We start from the raw sequence: 22,887 nt of genomic DNA, 5'->3' as shown, positions 1-22,887 counted from the left end.
CCATGCGTGTTTATGCGTGGTTGCTTGTATGTGTATGTGTGTGTGTGAATGCGTTTGTGTCTGTATGCGTGTGTGTGTGTATGTGTGTCTATATGCGTGTGTGTGTATGTTTACCTGTGTGTGCGTACGTGCGTATGTGTGTGTGTGTGTGCGTGTTTCTTGTGTAAGCTGAAAGTCGCGAAAAAGTATTGAAATATCTATTGCTCCAAGGGTTCAGGGGATCTCGTAGTCGAGCAGTCTCGACTAGAGCTTTCTTACTTGTTTTTATTCTTCTTTGTTTTTGCCCACCTGGATGAAGTTGCAGTTTTTGTTCGGATTTCAATTTTGCATAAAATCGGATTCTGCATTTATCGATGACGATGTTTAACTATATATATTTGGGGGCGAATGAATTTCATTTTTGTGCTTAAAATATTGATCATAAATATTTGCTACCATTATCAGTGCGCTGCAGCTCCCTTCACTCTTCTCGTCTTTATTATTTAACGATTTATTTTCATGCCCGGAACCCATTGAAAATGTGAAATTTTAGGTATATTGGCTTTTTGCATGAGTATGTGACAGAACGCAAGAAGGCGTGGCAGATTAGAATGATTAATTAGGATTATGTGTTGAGACGACCTAACCAACTATCCATATTTCTATCTATATTATAATTTTTATTTTTCTCAAATCATCTCATTTGCGTACAATCGATAAATATCGATTGTATTATTAGTTGGTTAAACGACAAAAGCCGAAGATTTGCAATTAGTTTTTGCGGATATTCGAGACTTAGAATCGTTATCCTACTTCTATCATTTGATCTGAACTGATCCATCCGTATTTTTGTACTATCGATATTTATCGATAATTCGTTTTGCTTTCTTCACCACTTATGCTGGGGGTTTCGAACTGCGTTTGTAGATTTCGGTGTTGTTTACACTTGAAAAAATGAGCATGCTTTAAAGAAGAAGAAAACTACTCATTAATTCAGTTCCCATAGTAATTCGAGCTACTAGTCTATGTCCCAGCCCATGTGTACGTATTTGTGTATATGTGTGTATGTTTTGTATGTATATGTGTGCATATAGAAATTTAAAAAAAGGTAACTGTTCTCAAAGTACAGGGTATCTGCTAGTCGAACACTGCCGACTAGAGCACAGTTTACTGTCTTTTTTGTTGCCCTGTGCAATGTATAACAGTTGTCTACAGTTGCGCCGCAAGCCATACAATATACCTTACACACACCTACACACGTACACGTACACACATACTCACACAGTCGTGGAGCACTTAATATCTTAATGTAAAATTGAAAAAGGAAAAAGCACGCAAAAAAGGTTTTATTGTAATTTTATGCACTTATTTACATAAGCGGAGTTAAAATGGATGCATCATATGAAATAATTACATTATTACTTCTGCTGCGATTCGAATTGCGTAAGTGACGACAACAGCAACAACAACAACAACAGCAACAGTTGCTTGCAGCCTGACAATCGCCATTTTTACAAAATATATGTGTGTATAAAAAAAAAAAAAAAAAAATGGCAACAATGAAAAATGAAAATTAAAATGAAAATGAAACAAAAATAAAATGGAGAGAAAACATTTGCCAAGTATGCGACTCAATAAATAATTGAGAACTGCTGCCGCTGCCGGAGTTTTTAATGTCATTGTGTACGAGGGCGTTGGCGTTGGCGTTGGTGTGGGCGTGGGCGTGGCAGTAGCTACAAATAAAATAAATTGACCTTGCGCGTAGTGAAAGATGTATTTCAGTACAACAATTTGGAATTGCAATCATATTTGCGGAATGTTTGTGTGCATATTCTGTTTCATTCCCAAAATTCCATTGGTAAAGTTAATTCATGTTAATCGTGTATTGTTGCATGCATGTCAAGCTTATTGTGTTTCATTCCAACATGCCACTAATTGTAATTGCAGGCGCTTGAATAAGAAATATCATGTTCCATTACAAGTTTCCTATGGAATTAATGTTCCATTCCATCATTCCACTGCAACATATGTCAAATTCTAGTTAAGTGGGGCAAACATTTGTATAGATGTTTATGCAGCTATGGAAATAACAAGTTCCATTCCAACATTCCACTACAAAATATAACAAATAATAATTGGAGGAATTTTGAAGATTTTTTTTTTTTTGGGTATTAAATATGTAATAGCATGATCCATTCCGACATTCCACTAAGAATATTAATTCAATGGAGCTGTAGCAATTGGTATTTCTCTTATATTATTTAATAAATATATTTATATTATTTAATATATTATTTAATAAATATTGAGTAGAAAAGTATTTAATTATAATTGCACGTAACTAATTTTCACTGTATGTTTCATTCAAATAGTCCACATGAAATTATAGATAAACTATATACATTGTTCGAAAGTAAATACCATAATATCTATTTGTACACCCATATATATATATAGACATTATAAATTTGAATCGGAAAACCTAATCTAATCTACAAATTGTAATGAAAGAGGATTGAAACACATATTAAGTGTGTCATTCCACAATTCCGGAACACACATATTCATAAGTGACTTAATATTGTGAATTGTAAAATTTGTGTATTTACCTAAGTAGCCAATGAGATTATGGCGTTGCCAGATGGTTGCATTAATATTGATATTATCCTTGGCTACTTTGTGTATGTCAATATTGAAGTATTGTTTGTGGGCGCATATAGCGCACAACAAACAAATATTGGCACACACACACACACACTCACATACACACTGTCATACACACCGACACCTACGCACACACACATTCACACACTTGAGTGTGCATGCATGCTTAGCCACGTATTTGCCATTGAGTTGAACACACACACCCACACACACACACACGCACAGCCACCACGAAATTATCCACACCTTGATGCATGATTTGCGTCTCAGTTTGCCAGAATACTCAACATTCGATCCACATCATCCATTCACAGCCTCCGCCCCGATAATGGAGCAGCCGCCGCAGAACGTAACCGCACTGGATGGCAAGGATGCAACCATATCCTGTCGGGCCGCCGGCGCACCAAATCCAAACATCACCTGGATCTACAATGGTGAGTGAGGAGCAGCATATGCGCATTTGATTATCGATATGAATATATGTGAATGCACGTTTGAATTGTAGCCAAAATGCTAATCTAATCTCGATGTTTATTCGTGTATTTCTTTTTTTTTTTTTTTTTTTTGTTTACATATTTTATTATTTTTGTATGCTAACCCAACTGACTAAACTGCTAACTGTAAACTGCTGCAACTGTGCCACAACTGTAACTGCAACTGCAACTGCAACCCGCTTGCTTTATCGTCGGACTCCTCCCCCGCCCGTTAATTTTAACAACATTAGAAACTCAATTGGTCGAGCTATCGAGCCGTGTTCAAATACTCGAATCTGGCGATTTACTCATCTCAAGCATTCGCGCCGCCGACGCGGGCCTCTACATCTGTGTGCGGGCCAACGAGGCGGGCAGCGTCAAGGGCGAGGCCTACCTGAGCGTACTGGGTAAGTAATCGAATATCGATCGGTGGGCCGAGCTACAGAGCTACAGAGCTATAGAGCTGCAGAGATAACTCCCCCAATCAAAACTAATTGCATATACGCATCCATATCTTTTGTGTCTGCTCAACCGGATGCTGGGCCAATGGAATGCTAACTAATATAATTTAGATATGCGAATTTTTATATTTGCAACTGCCAAGCTAACCCCCTTTAATTGAGCTAACTGAGCCTAACTGAGCTACAAAATTTTCTGTTGCACCCATTAATTAAGTCAAATTCAGGCAACTAAACTCCTAGAGAGCGAGCTTAAAAGAGATATGGGAAATTTCAGGAGAGAGCTATCATAAGGAAATAGGTAGGAAAAGCATGTGAAAATGTATAGCGAATCTAATCGAGAGTAATATAACGTAGAGAACAAATTAGAAAGATTTTGAGGAGCATATGAGATAATATATATGTATATAAGATATTCCCCTAGGAGATAGATAGATGAATGAGGAAAAGCCTGAGCTGCATGAACATATGAATGATATTACTACAATTGAGGACTTGGAATTGAGTACAACTGAAAGATATTGCAATTCTAATTGGATTAATTGAATGATCATAAAAAAACTTAATGATCGTGAGAGAGCGTACAAGATAATTAAATATGTATATAAAACAATGCATATTATCAGAAGAGAAGAGAAGAAGAAAACATAAAACAAGATCTGAATGTATTTGGTATATATCTCTTATATTCTTTAAGATATATCGGTATGAGGAGGTCAAATTCAATCGATGCACAGAGAAATTGATTAGTTGAGATTACGCTGCAACTAAATGTATGTAGAAATGCATTTAAGCTTGTGCATGCAAGTTTGCTTGATGCTTTTAACACACACACACACACACACACACACACACACACACACACACACACGCACACGCACGCACACGCACACTTACACACAGCGACCACAGCAATGGAAAGAGTTAATAATATTAGTGCCCAGGAGCTGCCGCAATTGCAAATTGTCAGCGATGCAGCATGCGGCAAAGTGTGGCAGCAACGGCAGCACCATAAAAACCAACCAAGACTGCGCCACAAGCAGCTGCGTGGGTCGCGGGTCGCGGGTCAAATCAGCTAAAACTCTATTGGCACCAACATAATGCATTATATTGCCATCAAAGCCGCAGCCGCAGCCACAGGCACAGCCACAGACACAGCTACAGCCATAGCAACAGCAGCAACAACAATGGCAATGACAGTGCCAATAGCATTAGCAACGACGATGACAATATCAAGCAGCTATGACAACAATAATAATTGAGTTTTTTAGCGCATTGTTGTATTTTGAATGCAATAAAGCAGTCCGCAAGCCTGGCTTTTAGCTGCAGCTAGAACGACTCACTAAACGGCCACATCAATGTCGGCTAATTGGCAAAGCGGTGCAGCTGAGCTGCATCGTACATCGAGCCAAAGCGAGTATATACGTGCGTCAGCCTAATGAAGATTTGAAATATGAGGAATATATAATATATAAGGGATATGGAATATGAAATATGAAATATAAAATATGAAATATAAAATATAGACTAAAAAATATATAAAAAATAATATATAAAATATATAAAATCAAATATCAAATATCAAATACAAAATATGAAATGTAAAATATAAATATAAATATAAAATATAAAATATAAAATATAAAATATAAAATATAAAATATAAAATATAAAATATAAAATATAAAATATAAAATATAAAATATAAAATATAAAATATAAAATATAAAATGTAAAATGTAAAATATAAAATATAAGATATAAAACATAAAATATAAAAAATAAAATGTAAACTGTAAAATATAAAATATAAAATATAAATATAAAATAAAAATAAAAAAAAAAAAAAGTAATATATATAATATAAAATATAAAATATAAAATACAAAATATATAATATAAACTATAAAATACAGAATATAAAATATAAAATTTAAATATAGAATATTAAATATAAAATATGAAAGGTTCTATACGATATATGAATTCAAATCATTAAATATGAAATAGATTATAGGAGTAGAAATAGAATAGGAGTAGAATACATGAATGGAGTTTACATACATACTTCATTTAAAAAAAAAATATATATATATATATATATATGAAATATGCTATACAAAATATAAAATATGAAATATGAAATAGATATACACATAAATACATCGATAGATATACATATAGACAGCTAATCTTATAGTCTCTTTGGCGCAATAGAGTATGTCAACAGTCGTGAATAGCCGTTCCGCTAGATTCTTGTTAGTTTTGGCATTTTGTTTTGCATGAAACGCATGGCGTATGAGGACGGTAATCAAAACCAAAAAGAGTATGCATTTGTATGTGTGCGAATGTAGTGTAGGGTATGCAAACGAGGCAGCGGCATTCACTAACAACTACAACAACAACAAGTAAGAAAGCTCTAGTCGAGACTGCTCGACTACGAGATCCCCTGAACCCTTGGAGCAATAGATATTTCAATACTTTTTCGCGACTTTCAGCTTACACAAGAAACACGCACACACACACACACACACGCACGTACGCACACACAGGTAAACATACACACACACGCATATAGACACACATACACACACACACGCATACAGACACAAACGCATACATACACACACATACACATACAAGCAACCACGCATAAACACGCATGGGCTGCAGTGTGCGCTTACTATGAGAACTTAATTGTTTAATAACTTTTTTTTATGGACGTACGATCTTCATGAAACTTTTAGATTATGATTATAACATGAATATGCATGTACTTGCCAAAGCACAAGTCTCTAGTATTTGAAATACGCTTTTTACAAAAGTGAGGGTGAGGGGGTGAATTTAGAGGTGGGGGGTAAATTTTAACAAAAACCGAAATTGTATAAATTGCATATAAGCATACATTAAAAATTTGGAGACTCTAGCAATAAAGGTGTAGAAGATATAATTTTATAACTGGGTTTCGATAAGGTTTTTTATCGATAAAAAAGATCGGGATGAGTTATCGATTTTTAATGATAAACTTGATATGCGCGCTGTAATTACGGACATTTTAAAAAAAATTTGAAGTCTCTAGCTCTTATATCTTCTGAAATCGACGCGTTCATACATACGGACAGACGGACAGACGGACAGACGGACAGACAGACGGACAGGGCCAAATCAACTCAGCTCGTCACCCTGATCAAGAATATATATACTTTGTGGGGTCTGCCACGCCTCCTTCTCCCTGTTACATACATTTCAACAAAACCATTATACCCTGATTTCCCATTGAAAATGGGTTCAGGGTATAAAAAGGTCGTCAGGGCCAGAAAGAAAGCGCAGCAAAAAAAAAAAATAAAAATAAAATATATGGGAGAAAAAAGAAGGCCCAGAACGGACTCGGCTCAAAGTCTGGTCGAGCGCGTTGAACTTTTGATGCATGATGCGGCCAAGTGACTGAAAAGGCAGGCGAAAAACGTATATATATATAGATATATATAGATGTGTGCATGAATGTCTATATGTGTATATATGTATATCTACTTGTACCCATATACATGCACAGCCTTAAAGCTTTAATTCCTATGCGCCAGCCATTGGTCTCTAGTATGTAGCTCAGCCATAGGCAACGACGAATGATTATCTGTTTCGCAGTTAAATGACATTTTACTGACTCTCTCTCTCTCTCTCTCTCTCTCTCTGTCTCTCTGTCTCTCCCTATCTTTCTTTATGGATTTCTCTTACACTTTAGTGCGCACACAAATCATTCAACCGCCGGTAGACACAACCGTGCTGCTTGGCCTAACCGCAACGCTGCAGTGCAAGGTGTCGAGCGATCCGAGCGTGCCGTACAACATCGACTGGTATCGCGAGGGCCAATCGACGCCCATTGTCAACTCGCAGCGCGTTGGCGTCCAGGCGGATGGCCAGCTGGAGATACAGGCGGTGCGGGCAAGCGATGTGGGCAGCTATGCGTGTGTGGTGACATCGCCCGGCGGCAACGAGACGCGCTCGGCAATGCTCAGTGTCATCGAGCTGCCGTTCCCGCCCAGCAACGTGAGGGTGGAGCGCCTGCCCGAGCCGCATCAGCGCAGCATCAATGTGTCCTGGACGCCGGGCTTCGATGGCAACAGTCCAATAGCCAAATTTATTATACAGCGTCGCGAGGTCTCCGAACTGGGTAAGTCCAATAATCTAAGCGTTCAGTCTACACTTTTTCTGTCTGGGTTAGCGTTACGTATGTAGTTGTTGCCAAGGTTATGGATCTTTGTGGTATTGGCATTTGATTTATCAGACACACGCATATACACACACACACACACACACACACATACAGAAACAGACGAACATACCAACTCACCGGCTGCTGTTTGAGCAGCTGATTTGGGCCCTGGGGCCGGTTATGTAATTAGAGAGAGAACATGTAAATCTCATCAGCAAATCAACAACAACAACAACAACAACAACAGCAATATATGGAACAGGAATAACAACAATGAGAAGTACATAACAGCAGAAAAACAAGAAAAAAAAAACTACCTCGAATTCAATTAACTTTTTCGATTCTATTTACGACTCCCATTAAAAATGTGCTTGTCTCAACTATAGAGATGTTTCCTTTATTATTTCATGTTATTTCATGTTATTTTAAATTTCCATTTGTTGTAGTTGTTAAGCTCGTCTAAGCTATCAGATTTAATTGATGCGCAAAGTATGCAACAGATTTTTAAATGCAATGTCAAATCGAATTGCAGTCAAAAGGAAAAAATAAAAGATTTTCTATGATTTCTATTTGATTAAACATTTACAGCTTAGTGTCCTAACTTGCTTTCGGCAAATTAAACTAGATATGTATTTATAAAATATTTATTAAATTTTTCAAGCCTGCAAAATACAGAGCTTAGGGGTAGAAAGCGAGTGTAGTAGTTGTAGTTGAGCTATTACAGACAGCGAGGATATTTGATAGATTTGTCAAGAGAGACAAGTCAAGAGACGGTCGAGTAGAGGCTGAGGCTGATGGTATCTGAAACTAGATCCTTAAGCTGCAGCAGGGTTGCCTTTGGGTGGACATATAGTCTCTTGAGATTAACTTTAGCCACCCCGCAGATTCGGTGTCCGGTGAATTCCTTGAGGTCTAGCAGGAATTAACTCGACTTCTTGCTTAATGTGTCTATTGAATATAAATTTTTAGTATATTATTATTAATATAGATTTTATAGTATATATTCCATTATGAACTTTTTCCGTCCCATTACTCATACCAAGATCAGCTTAGCTCACATATAGTTAGTGATAGATCTAGATAGATAGTTAGACTTTACACATTTAGTTTATTATTAAATTTATACTTATTGTGTTCTCTCTTTTCTTCCACTTGACAAAAAACATGCTGCGTGTGACGGATCAACATATTTAACAACTACCTGTCTAATATATTGTAAATATCTATATGTAACTAATATAATGTACTATAAATGTGATCTATTTATTGTATTTATTTTTTTTGTTAATTTGCTAATTTTTATTTTTTATTTTTATTCACTTATCTCGCACATTAATTCGCACATTACAACACACACACACACACGCGTACACAATCGCACTTGAACATCAAACTAAATATACGTTAATCAACACCAACACACATTCATCACTCATCACTTATCACTCATTACTCATTACTCTTCGGTGATCACCCATGACTTAAACCTACACTTACTCACACATTATTCACCACTTATTACTTATCACTCATCACCCATTACTCATCTTACTTCATCCTCTTCCACATCTCACAACCTGACGATCGCACGTTCGGCCTCTTCCTTCTCTCTCTCTCTCTCTCTCTGTTTCCTTTACTTTTGTTCTCTCTTCCTCTATCCTTTCACAATGACGTTTTTCAACACATTAACATCACAGAAAAATTCGTAGGTCCAGTACCTGATCCGCTCCTCAATTGGATCACCGAACTGACCAACGTTTCTGCCGATCAACGTTGGATCGTGCTGGATAATTTGAAAGCCGCCACCGTCTATCAGTTTCGGGTGAGCGCCGTCAATCGCGTCGGCGAGGGCTCACCCTCGGAGCCAAGCAACATCGTCGAGCTGCCCCAAGAAGGTAAGTGCCCCACTAATAGCCCCATTTAGGCTGCCTTTTATAGCTTTATTTGTATTGAACTTTGTCTCTTATTGTTTTTTGTTGCTTTGACTTTTAATGCTATCGTCATTTCTTATGTTGTAATATATCCCTGATTCCTGAACATCGACTCCAAGGTCTTATATTTTCCTCTTTCTTTAATAATTATTTACTTTTTATTCAAATAGAGTTCTTACTTGTACTTCTAAGTATTTTGAGCTCACAACTCTTCAAATAGATGAAGATTTATTCAATTAGCTCTAAACTCCAATTATTTGGTTGGTTCCCATTATTGCTTTGACTTTACTCAATTATCTTTCGTTTATTGATGAGTCTCCTGAGAGCACCCAATGTAGGGTTGCCCTCTGCACTCGTATATATAAATTAATTTTTTGTATCAGTATTGTATAGTGGCTAGAACTAATGCTGTATTACCCAATGTATGTATTGTACTTCTAACTGCTATCGTTGTCGTCAAACTGCATCGTCGTGATCGCCCGCTTTTGATGAACAAATGCGCGAATAGTGTTTCCACTTTTTCGAGGTATATAAATCAAAGAGAAAGAGATCTCTCTCTAACACTTACACACGTAAACATGTCTCAAGCTGCACAACACCTACTGATTGGATCCATTTATATAGATCATTGAGTAATATTTTGTATTTCCTCAAAATCTTCTCAGCTCCTTCGGGCCCGCCCGTTGGCTTTGTCGGCTCGGCCAGATCGATGTCGGAAATCATAACGCAATGGCAGCCGCCGCTAGAGGAGCATCGCAATGGCCAGATACTGGGCTATATATTACGCTACCGTCTCTATGGCTACAACAATGTGCCTTGGTCGTATCAGAACATAACGAACGAGGCGCAACGCAATTTTCTTATACAGGAGCTAATCACCTGGAAGGATTATATAGTTCAGATCGCTGCGTACAATAATATGGGCGTGGGCGTCTACACCGAGGGCGCCAAGATCAAGACCAAGGAGGGCGTACCCGAGGCACCGCCCACCAATCTGCGTGTGCTCGCGCTGAACTCAACGGCTGTGCAGATTAGCTGGACCCCACCGAATCCCCAGCAGATCAACGGCATCAATCAGGGCTACAAGATCCAGGCGTGGCAACAGCATCTGATTGAGGGCGAGTATCAGGACTTGGAGAAGCGCATGATCACTGTACCGCCCAGCTTGATCGATCCGCTAGCCGAGCAGACGGCTACGCTGAATGGCCTTGATAAGTACGCCAAATACAACATCACCGTGCTGTGCTTTACCGATCCCGGTGACGGTGTCATCAGCCAGAAAGTGTCTGTCATGACCAAAGAGGATGTGCCCGACGAGATAACTGCCCTGCACTTCGACGACATCTCCGATCGTTCCGTAACGGTCCTTTGGGCACCGCCCCGCCATGCCAATGGTGTGCTCACGGGCTATACGGTGCGCTATCAGATGCGCGATCGTCCGGAGACCATGAAGTCGATCAATCTCACTGCCGAGGATACGCAGCTCACGGTCAATCAGCTGCAGGCGACCACGCACTACTGGTTCGAGATCTGTGCCTGGACACGCATTGGCCGGGGCACGCCCAAGACGGCGACCATACAGTCGGGCGTGGAGCCAGTTCTGCCGCATGCGCCGACCAACCTGGCACTGTCCAACATTGAGGCGTTCTCTGTGGTGCTGCAGTTTACGCCCGGTTTCGATGGCAACTCGAGCATCACCAAATGGAAAGTGGAAGCCCAGACGGCACGCAACATGACCTGGTTCACCATATGCGAGATCAGTGATCCCGATGCGGAAACTCTCACGGTCACCGGCCTAATGCCCTTCACCCAGTACCGTTTGCGTCTGAGCGCCACCAATGTGGTGGGCAGCTCGCGTCCGTCGGAGCCCACCAAGGACTTCCAGACCATACAGGCGCGCCCCATGCACGCACCGTACAACGTCACCGTGCGGGCCATGAGCGCCCAACAGCTGCGCGTGCGCTGGATACCGTTGCAGCAGACCGAGTGGTTCGGCAATCCGCGTGGCTACAACATCACCTACCGTCAGGTGGAGCACAAGGCGGGCACGATACGGCATCCACCGCGCAGCACGCTCATCGAGGATCATACGGCCAATTCGCATGTGCTGGACGGCCTGGAGGAATGGACTCTCTATGAGGTGCTAATCAATGCCTGCAACGATGTCGGCTGCTCGCGCGCCAGCAACGCGGCGGAGGAGCGTACTCGCGAGGCGACGCCCAGCTACGGTCCGCTAGAGGTCGAGGCGAACGCGACATCCTCAACCACTGTGGTGGTGCGCTGGGGTGAGGTGCCGCGCCAACATCGCAACGGACAAATCGAGGGCTACAAAGTGTTCTACGCAGCCACAGATCGAGTCGTACCGGTGCTGCACAAGACCATACCGAACAACAGCTCGTTCACCACCACGCTGACGGAGCTGAAGAAATATGTGGTCTATCATGTGCAAGTGCTGGCCTACACCAGATTGGGTGACGGTGCGTTGAGTACGCCACCGATACGTGTCCAGACCTTTGAGGATACGCCCGGAGCACCGTCGAATGTCAGCTTCCCGGATGTGACATTCTCAATGGCGCGCATCATTTGGGACGTGCCCGATGATCCGAATGGCGAGATACTCGCCTACCAGGTCACCTACACTCTGAACGGCAGCGCCAATCTGAACTATAGTCGCGAGTTCCCGCCCTCGGATCGCACTTTCCGTGCCACCCAGTTGCTGCCCGAGCGCTACTACACCTTCAGTGTGACCGCCCAGACGCGCCTCGGCTGGGGCAAGACAGCCTCCGTGCTGGTGTACACCACCAACAACAGGGATCGTCCGCAGGCGCCGTCAGTGCCGCAGGTTTCGCGCAGCCAGATTCAGGCTCACCAGATCACCTTCAGCTGGACACCCGGTAGAGATGGCTTCGCGCCGTTGCGCTACTATACGGTGCAGATGCGCGAGAATGAGGGTCCGTGGCAGCCACTGCCGGAGCGCGTCGATCCTTTGGTCAGCTCGTACACGGCTGTTGGACTGAAACCCTATACCACCTACCAGTTCCGGATTCAGGCAACCAACGATCTGGGCCCCTCGGCGTTCAGTCGCGAAAGTATTGTGGTGCGCACCCTGCCCGCTGCCCCCGCAGTTGGTGTCGGCGGCTTGAAGGTGGTGCCCATTACGACGACCTCGGTGCGCGTTCACTGGAGCGCACTGGAGACGGGCATGTGGAACGGAGATGCAGCCACTGGCGGCTATCGCATATTGTATCAACAGCTCTCAGACTTCCCCACTGCCCTGCAGTCGACCCCGAAGACGGATGTCATGGGCATCAATGTGAACAGCGTGGTGCTCTCCGACTTGACCCAGGATCGCAATTATGAAATCGTTGTCTTGCCGTTTAACTCCCAGGGCCCGGGTCCAGCTACCCCGCCAGCTGCTGTCTACGTCGGCGAGGCGGTGCCCACTGGGGAGCCGCGTGCCGTGGATGCAGCCGCCATATCCAGCACCGAGGTGCGGCTGCGCTGGAAGCCACCAAAGCAGAGCATGCAGAACGGCGACATCTTGGGCTACAAGATCTTCTACCTGGTCACGTATTCACCGCAGGCACTCGAGCCCGGCCGCAAGTGGGAGGAGGAGATCGAAGTTGTCTCGGCCACGGCCACATCGCACAGTCTCGTTTTTCTCGACAAATACACCGAATACCGCATCCAGCTGCTGGCCTTCAATCCCGCCGGCGATGGACCACGTTCCGCTCCCGTTACGGTCAAAACGCTGCAGGGTGTTCCCAGTGCTCCGCTCAACTTGCGCTTCTCGGACATCACCATGCAGAGCCTGGAGGTTAGCTGGGATCCGCCCAAGTTCCTCAATGGCGAAATCCTGGGCTATCTGGTCACCTACGAGACCACCGAGGAGAATGAGAGTAAGCGACAAGTCAACTGAAACTAGGCCAATTCACTCACCCCATCCATCATCTCGTTCACAGAGTTTAGCAAGCAGGTGAAGCAGAAGGTATCGAACACCACGCTACGAGTTCAGAATCTGGAGGAGGAGGTCACCTATACGTTCACTGTGCGCGCCCAGACGATTGACTACGGTCCGGCGGTTAGTGAGAATGTGACCACCGGCCCACAGGACGGCTCACCCGTAGCACCACGCGATCTCATACTCAGCAAGACGCTGTCCAGCGTCGAAATGCACTGGATTAATGGGCCGTCCGGTCGTGGACCCATACTTGGTTACCTCATCGAGGCCAAGAAACGTGGTAAGTCATAGTATCCACCCAAAATGCCCAATATTTATACGGTTCTGGTTCCCTCTCGCTCTTTACCTTAACTCTCTTGATTTCTATTTTGCAATAACCTTTGGTGAACTGTTTCCAAACGAAAACAAAAAACAACTATCTTTAAAACCAATTTCCAATATGCTTGCGTAGAAAAAGGAGAACCGTCGTTTATATGTAAGTATTTCTCATTACTAATTCTACTACTCTTCTACACTCCACTGCATGAAATCCTACTAAAATTACTAAAATTACAAATATTAAGAGCCTTAGCTAGAGCAACCTATTGATGGACTTGTCTAAATATTAGTTTCTCAACTCACAGACGACTCGCGCTGGACTAAGATCGAGCAGACAAAGAAGGGTCCCATGCAAGACTATACCGTTAGCTATCATATACTAATGCCATCGACCGCTTACACATTCCGTGTGATCGCCTATAACCGTTACGGCATCTCGTTTCCGGCCTACTGCAAGGACTCGATACTGACACCATCGAAGCTACATCTGGAGTACGGTTACTTGCAGCACAAGCCCTTCTACAGGCAGACATGGTTCATGGTCTCGCTGGCGGCCACATCGATAGTCATCATTGTGATGGTCATTGCCGTGCTCTGCGTGAAGAGCAAGAGCTACAAGTACAAGCGTAAGTGAAGTGAACTTAATCTCGAGTCTCTTGCATTTCAATTAATCCTGGTTGTGTTTGATGCGACGCAGAGGAGGCACAGAAGACACTGGAGGAGTCCATGGCCATGTCGATTGATGAGCGCCAGGAGCTGGCACTGGAGCTATATCGTTCGCGTCACGGCGTCGGCACTGGCACCCTGAACAGCGTGGGCACCCTCCGCAGCGGCACCCTGGGCACTCTCGGCCGCAAGTCGACCAATCGGCCACCCACTAGTGCCCAATTGGGCAAAAGTCCCCCCAGGCCCTCGCCTGCCTCGGTGGCCTATCACAGTGACGAGGAGAGTCTGAAGTGCTACGACGAGAACCCCGATGACAGCAGCGTAACCGAGAAGCCATCCGAAGTGAGCAGCTCTGAGGCCTCGCAGGTAAGTGCTGATTGCGTGGAATCAATTGGGCTTAGGGCAGGCACTAATCCGAGCTTTTCCATTGCAGCACTCGGAGAGCGAGAATGAGAGCGTGCGCAGCGATCCGCATTCGTTCGTTAATCATTATGCCAATGTCAATGACTCGCTGCGACAGTCGTGGAAGAAGACCAAGCCGGTGCGCAACTACTCCAGCTACACTGACTCCGAGCCAGAGGGCAGCGCCGTAATGAGCCTCAATGGCGGCCAGATCATCGTCAATAACATGGCCCGATCGCGGGCTCCATTGCCCGGCTTCTCGTCATTTGTTTGACAATCAACTGAGTTCTAAGATCTAAGCAACAGCAGCAGCAACACCGTCATCAGGGAGACCTTTGTGTAAGCATGCCCCCAGAAGCGCACGGACATCGGAGATCGTAGTTACCCGACTGCAAGGAGACCGCAAGGAATTCTGCTTGGCTCTATCTGTCAGTGTGTGTGCGTGTGACGTGGGGCGTGTGTGATGGGTGTTTAGCTGTTGCTTGTGCTACATGGACAATTCGTTGTAGTTATATTTTATCTATATACTATATACGTATAATTTATAGTTTCTAGTACGAGAGATCTGAGATTTATACAAGCATTTAGTTTTACAACAATGTTCCACTGACCCAGACCCAACTAATTTTAATATTAATTTTTTTTTTTTTATATAAGATATACATAGATTTTTTTTGTTTTTAATGTGTTAGTTAACTTATTTGTTTGCTGTGTGTCCGTTGTCTGCCACGCCTACAGAACGAAAAACAAAAACTTTTTGTGATACGTATGTTTTTTGCTCGGTTTCTGTTTGTTTGTTTGTTTTTTTTTTTTTTCTGACGACATTTTCAATATGTTCAATGCATGAGGTGTGTGAATGATTGTGAATGATAAGAGTCCCTTAAGGCTTGCGTAATCTCATTAATTTTTAATATTTAACTATTTTACAAACTACGAAAGAAACAAAAAAAAAGTAAAGGAAAACCGAAAACAAACCAAGAAATCGACAAGCTCGAGAATCGAAATCGAGGGGAAAAAATAAATATTTATTGGCACAATTTTTTTTTTCATGGTAATGCCTTTGCCAGGAAGTGGAAAAGTGAGGGTATTCCGCAAAGGTAATTGCGACTGATGCAATCAGTTAGAGGTGAAGAAACGAAATACAAGAAAAAAAAAAAAACGAGAACAAGAATAATCGCAAAGAAATTGAATAAAAGGAAAGGAAGAGGAAGTGAAATTATAGCATATCCAAGAATATAAAATGTCTACGGTATTTTTTTTTTTTTTTTTTTGTGTGTGTGTAGACGCTTTTGATGTACTTGAAATATCAATAGGTATATGTGTGTGTGTTCAGAGACAACAAATATTAAATACTTATAGGCCATATTAATGCAGTTTGTAGCACGTAAGTTGCAAATGCAACAAAAAAAGATAAAATGAAACTAAAGAAAATCAGAATGAAACATGACACACGAAGAAGTGGAGGAAGTAGAGGAAGCAGAGAAGAAAAGTATAATAAGAAAAAGCAGAAAGAGGAGAGGAAGCACATTAATCAATATACACTTCCCAAAAAAAAAAAAAAAAAAAAAAAACACATACACACACACATTTTCTCAATTCACAAACGACGTCAATGTCTTGATCTAGGCACGAGATCAACAGTATATGCTTAAATACATATACAATATATATATACATAGATGTATCATGTTCTATGAATGTATCTTTGTATCTGTTTGGCATATATCGTATACGCTCGTATACGACGGGGGGTAGGGGAGGGAGGTAGGTAGGGACAGGGGCTAATCTGGGATAGTATATATCCAGTATGTGCGCGCGCAAAACTAAGCATAGATAATGAAATCTAGAATGTAACATTTTAATTGTTAAAGTAAAAACACAGAAAGCAGAATTCAATTTGTATATGTCGTAAGCAACAACAATTTACATGTATAACATATATATATATATATATATATATATATATATACATATATATGCATGCTCTATATGTATGTGTATATATCTACAACTTAAATGACTGATTATATATTTTTCTCTTGATTGTATTCTACTACTTACATATATGCATATATACATGCATGTATATACATTTATTATATGTAAAACAAAAACGATTCTATTATTATGATTATTGTAATATTATTATAATTACTATTATTATTATTATTATTATTATTATTATTTTGGACTTTTATAATGTGTATACTTTAGATCCGTGTGTGGATATAATTTCTTACGAATATGTTTATTAATTATGTAATGCGAATGCCTGCGGTTTATTTTAAGGACTTTACTTATATGTACTCCTAAGACTCGATGCACAATTTCATCTAGATATGTATGTAACTCTAATTGTTAATTGGTCAGCAAAGCAAAGCAAAACAAACACAAAATCGAAATCGAAATCAACAAAAACAGAAACAAAACAAAACAAAAACTAAAACAAAATATGAAATGAACAAATATTCAATTAACTAAGAGTACTTCATGTACCACATATATATTGATGTGTATGAACTAAGGCATTAAACCGATTGGAATGAGATCGCATATCGCATTTCGGATTCGCAGTCGCAGTCGGAGTCGGAGTCATTGCAGTGCGAAAGCGAAAGCGTTAAGCGAGTAGCGAGTGGCACGTGGCACGTGGCAAGTGGCAAGAAGTATGCAGCGAGAAGCTGAGGAAGTTAGTTGAAATCGCGCAGCAAGCGCTAAGTATTAGCCCATATTTATGTGTAAATGTAATTGACGAATCATTTGATCCAATAAAAGCAAAACATAAGTGTACAAAAAAAAAATAAAAATCAAAACAAAACGACTTTTTATTATCATATACAAATTTCAGCTTTTCTAGTTTATTTTCATGGTCTACTAGACCGAATAGTTGGAACTTGGTCAAATCAATATTGAACTTTATTTTATCTCTATTTTTCAGAATAAATGGATTCTATTTAGATTATACTTTTTCTTCGAAAAGCAAATTTGACTTACTTGAATCCCGTGAATTAGCTTCAAGTGTTTTCTTTTTTTTTTCAGCCACAGTCCGATTCAGTCTTGCCTGCTCTAAATGTATATTTTAAGCTTACCTTATAAATATATAAATAGAATATGTATTAGCCTTTGTAATGTATATTTGTATACATTTAAAAGCGATTCAAGCGCAGTTCGGCAACTCTTTGTGAGGCTCTTCTACCCGCCATTTGGTTGCCCTTGGCTAATAAAGACGTCGGAAGCTCCCACACAATTAGCCCTCTTCACACCTTAGGAATAACGAACTTAATGCGTAATTTTCCGAATCACTTAAGGCTTTCATGTCGTCGCCGTCTAGGTCAACGCACCCGACTCCTGCGGCATTGACGTCATCAGATTTGCGGCGGCTGCTGCTGCTTGGCTATCTTTTTACATTATGCTAAATTTAAAACTAACAAAAATTAAATGAGAACACAATTAAATTAAAAGTAATTTCAGCAGGCAATGCCTGACTAAAAGATACCCTGCATAGAGCTGGTAGATGCCAAGGAGAGAGAGAGAGAGAGAGAGACAGACTGACTACAAGGACTCATCTGTATTTTATTTTGAAATCTGTTGCCAAGTATTGCGCCCTTCTCTGAGATTCTCATAGCTCTTCAAGTATATAATCAAACACTCGTCCAGCTGCAATTCATTTAGTGATATTTTATTAGGAAGAAAAAAAAATTGGTACCAAGGCAAAGGATTTAGTTCAGTGGGGAAGAATGCCAAACTGTCGCTGGAACTGGCCACCCGAGAGCGTTGTACAAATCAGTCTAGGCGTTGCTAATACTATGGTGGGCGTGGCCGGGGCAGGGCTAGACCACACTGTTGGACTCAACGGTGCTGGGCGTGGTGTGCTGCGGCTCGAGTGCCACTTTCGTGGTAAGCGCAACGCCGACGGCGACGTCAGCCTCTTCCGCCTCTGCGGACGCATCAGACTCCTCGTCCTCCTCCTCCGCCTCGTCCCCCAAGTCAGCCTCGTCGTTGTCAATGTGGCGCGCCTGCAGGGCCGCGGACATTGCATCTGCGGCTCCTAGCGGCGGCGCCGCGACAGGACCGCTGCTAATGGACACGCCCGTTGGCCGATCCCGATCGGAGCTGGTGGCGCCATTCAGACCCATGCCCGACAGACCGGACATGCTGGACATGCTGGACATGCTTGGCATGCTGACTGGACACATGCAAGGCACGAACTGGATGCGGTTGCCGCCCTTCTCCGAGAACGCGTTCTGCGGCTGGTAGTTGAAGTAATCCGGATACGGATATTGCGGACGCGCATTATACAAATTGTTCACGCGACGGCTGTAGTTCGGATACTCCGCATTGTAGGCAGCGTAGCGCAGCGATGAGGACGAGCCCTCGGTGCTGCTGCTGGGCGGTGGTGCGCTCGTGGTGCTGCTGGTCGTCGTGGTGGTTGCTGTCGTCGTCGTCGTCGGTGCTGGCGTCGTTGTTGTTGTCGTCGTTGTGGTGGGCGCAGGCGTTGTGCTGGGCACCGCGCTGCTGGCACTGGCCAGAGCGGGCGGCGTTATGTCCGTCTTGAAGACACCGGCACCACCGGCACCACCAGCACCACCAGCACCACCACCAGCAACATCATGGCGTCGAGCAGCCGCGTAGCTGGTCACCTGGGCATAGGGGTCATAGTGCCGCCCCGCGAGCAGTGGCGTCTGTGCCGCGCCAAAGCCGAACAGCGGCACCCCGAACGCACCGCCCGTCAGCGGCTGGTAGGTGTAGGTGCGAAAGTAGGTGAGTGGTATCTGCTGCAGCACCTGACTCCGCGGCGTTTCCCTGCGAACAAAGAAGCAAGCCATTCATTATCAACTGCTAGCTGCACATTCCCCAGCGTCCGGCTGACTTACGTTGTCGGCTTGGGCCACCAGAAGCCGCTCGTGGGCAAAGGCAGCGCACTTAGGCCAACGATGAGCTGCAATCACAGGGCAAAGAATAGCTATTATGTCTTTCATGGATTATTAGGTATCGTTAGTAAATATGACGATTCATTGCTATTCTGTCTATTATGGATTATTATCGTCTCGTTAGTAAGTAAACTATATCGAAATTGTCCATCATTATTTATTGGCTGCATTTACTTGTGCTGAAATGCATTGATTGCTGAGCCCTTTGGTCAGAATGTGAGACTGTGTTTATATACCTGGGAAGGATTTTCAATGGCCTAGATAATATATGTTAAATTAAAGATTGGCTTATTTATTAACCTATTTTATTTTTAATTCTTATATTGTATCAATGAAGACAAACTAAACTAAAATATTTAAAATAAAATTCATATATTGTTTTTTCGTTTAATTTTAACCAACAAACGTCTGTAGGTATATGTATATTTACTTTTTCAAAAAATATGTTCTTTTTTTCATTTTTTCAATCAAAAATTTGGTAAAAAAAAAATATATCAAAGATAAAAAAAAAAAAAATGTGCGCAACTCGCAAATATTTTATTTTATATTTAAACATATTATTTATTATATTTATTTTCATGTTCTTAATTTTTTATATTTTGTCATTAGTTGTATTCTATATATTTGATAAGCATATTTATAGTATTTCTAGTATAATATTAAAAAATTGTCCAATATAGTATTTTTTTTTTTTGTGTAATAATTAATTTATATAGTTAAAATATTATAATTATTATTATTTTTTATATATTTTTTTACAATCAGAATGTTTTTTTATTCAATATTATATTTATATATTTTTTTTGAAATCATTATTGTAATAAATATTCAATACAAAAAAGGATTTTAATTTTACTTTTTATAATATTTATTGTATTACTATTTTGAAAAAAAAAAAAAAAAAATGTTTGCTATACAATTATTCTTATTTTGACAATTAATCGCATTAATAATTCAAGTATTGCTTCAATTGTATTATAATTTATTTATAAGTATTTATTATATATTTATATTATATGTATTATAATTTATTTAGAAGTATTTATAAATATTTTGCATTATAATTTATTTTATTTTTAAAATTTTTATATTTTAATTTTAATTTTCCATATTTTTTACACAAAAAAAATGTTTTAATTCTTAATAATTTGCTTATTGTTTTTGGTATTCTTGTTTTGTTTTTATTTTTTTTATTTATTTATTTATTTATTTTTTGTTTCATACATGAATTGTTTTTTAATATATTAATTATTTTAATTTTTAGTATTTTTGTTATTTTATTAACTGTTATTAACTTGTATATGGACTTTTTTATTGTTTATAATTACATTCAAAAATATCTTTATTTTATTATTATATTTTGTGATTTTTGTTTTTGAATATTTCTTCTTCACATACCACAAGACATTGCCACATTTTCGATAGATTTGTACTCAATTGGCGCGATTATATATATATTTATTTTCTGTTTGCTTCCTGTTTGATAATCCTGCACAGGCTGGCGATATCACAAAACACCGTTAAAAAAAAAAAGTAGAGGCAGAGTGAATAGAATCGAGGCGAAGCGCGAGAGGGTTCGTACGCGTGCGCAGCTGCATTTGCTCTAAACCCAAAGACAGTTGGAGGCCGAGCTTTTATATTGTGGATGCCGCAAGCTGGGAGCCAACGCGAGAGCCGAGGCTGCGGCTTGGGTTACTGGCGGCTGCATCCATTTCCATTTTCATTTCCATTTCCACATTTCCCCCCATTTCCAGCTGCCCGCGAGCTGCATGCGTCAGACATGGGATGGCTGGACGGGCGAGGGGGGGAGGCGGTCACACGGCATGCGTCTTGTTGCCGTTTGCCTTTTGTTTTTGTGGCACGTTGCACTGTGGCAAGGCAGCTAGCAGCTAGCAGCGACTGCGACTGCGACTGCGGCGCTGCAGAGCGCGAGAAAATTAATTGCAGGCTTGGAAAGAACTGAAAAGTCGTATAGGAGAGCGAAAAATAAGTCGGGAAATCAATAATAATAATGAACGTGCCATGCCATAAGAATAGAAAGCCCCATCATTGACAAAATGATTGAATGAATGACGTCGCGTCGGCCCTGAGGCAGGGGCGTGGCACAGGGGACGGGGGGCGGGACTGTTGCCCCGCCACAGGCCATTGAATTAGCCATAAATATTTGTAGATGACTATTTTTTCGGTTTTATTTGTATATCGATTTTCTGTTCCTTTTGTTGTTGTTGTTGTTTCATTTTATTTCTTTATTTTTCAGCTTTTCACACATCGAAATTTGATTTTCTTTTGATGCTGGAATTTGGGTCACACAACATTTCCATCTGCCGCTGGAAGACTCGTGATTGTTTTTGCACGCTGCAGATGCCCTGCCAGAGGCCTCAGCTCTTCCAGCTCCCCAATTCTCGTCCCCCATCGGGCTCTTCTTATGCAATGGTCGAGCAGAACAATTGGCTCCAAGGCATTGGAATCGAGTGGTTCGATCATTAAATCTGCATTTTATGACAACTTTCTAGCCGAAACTTCGCCCACAAATGCCTCGTCTTTGTGTCTCTTGGAATTTATTGCCATTTTTTATGGATGCTAAACCCTTTCAGAGTCTTATACGACCCGCCCGAAAGAACAGGCAAAGAAGCAGAAGAAAAAGTAGATGATGAGTCCAGGAGGTTATTGAGGTGTTAATGGAGCACAGTTTTAATGACACCGCTGAGCAGCTCATGAGCCGTTAAGACGCGAAATGCTGGGGTCAAATGTCGAGATCAGTCCATCAGGTGATCATGACGCGATCGATTGAGAAGAGCGTGAAAGAACGGCAAAGTGCCGTGTAATGAGCTTTTCTTGTGATGAACGTTGATGCCTAAGAGATAGAGAGAGAGAGAGAGAAGGAGAGGTCCGATTGT

General features: G+C 41.3%; 2 protein-coding genes across 2 annotated transcripts in view; one reads left to right on the top strand and one right to left on the bottom strand.

Moving 5' to 3' along the window:
• Positions 1–16,073, top strand: part of LOC6585144 (protein sidekick) — a 33,337-nt gene extending 17,264 nt beyond the window's left edge. Inside the window, exons 5-14 of the mRNA XM_044007510.1 lie at positions 2,958–3,077; positions 3,368–3,523; positions 7,314–7,742; positions 9,482–9,679; positions 10,224–10,241; positions 10,381–13,614; positions 13,678–13,956; positions 14,300–14,620; positions 14,692–15,026; positions 15,094–16,073. Of these exons, the coding sequence (XP_043863445.1) occupies positions 2,958–3,077; positions 3,368–3,523; positions 7,314–7,742; positions 9,482–9,679; positions 10,224–10,241; positions 10,381–13,614; positions 13,678–13,956; positions 14,300–14,620; positions 14,692–15,026; positions 15,094–15,336 (5,333 nt within the window). The 3' untranslated portion in view covers positions 15,337–16,073. The remainder of the gene's footprint in view (positions 1–2,957; positions 3,078–3,367; positions 3,524–7,313; positions 7,743–9,481; positions 9,680–10,223; positions 10,242–10,380; positions 13,615–13,677; positions 13,957–14,299; positions 14,621–14,691; positions 15,027–15,093) is intronic.
• A 2,816-nt stretch (positions 16,074–18,889) lies between these two features.
• LOC6585143 (mucin-5AC) lies at positions 18,890–21,406 on the bottom strand. The gene is made up of 3 exons (XM_044008051.1): positions 21,389–21,406; positions 19,934–19,998; positions 18,890–19,862 (listed from the first exon to the last, which is right to left on the bottom strand). Exons 1-3 carry the CDS (start codon positions 21,404–21,406, stop codon positions 18,890–18,892), a joined length of 1,056 nt encoding a protein of 351 aa, XP_043863986.1.
• Between the last annotated feature and the right edge of the window lie 1,481 nt (positions 21,407–22,887).

This window comes from Drosophila mojavensis, unplaced genomic scaffold (assembly GCF_018153725.1).
Source record: "Drosophila mojavensis isolate 15081-1352.22 unplaced genomic scaffold, ASM1815372v1 contig_136, whole genome shotgun sequence".
Classification (NCBI taxonomy): Eukaryota; Metazoa; Arthropoda; class Insecta; order Diptera; family Drosophilidae; genus Drosophila; species Drosophila mojavensis.
The sequence above is the reverse complement of the archived record's forward strand: the minus strand, read 5'-3'. Positions and strand labels throughout refer to the sequence as shown.

Coding starts and splice junctions, on each gene's coding strand:
- LOC6585143 (XM_044008051.1), bottom strand. Junction 19,863..19,933: donor TGGTGGCCCAAGCCGACAAC/GTAAGTCAGCCG, acceptor CTTTGTTCGCAG/GGAAACGCCGCGGAGTCAGG.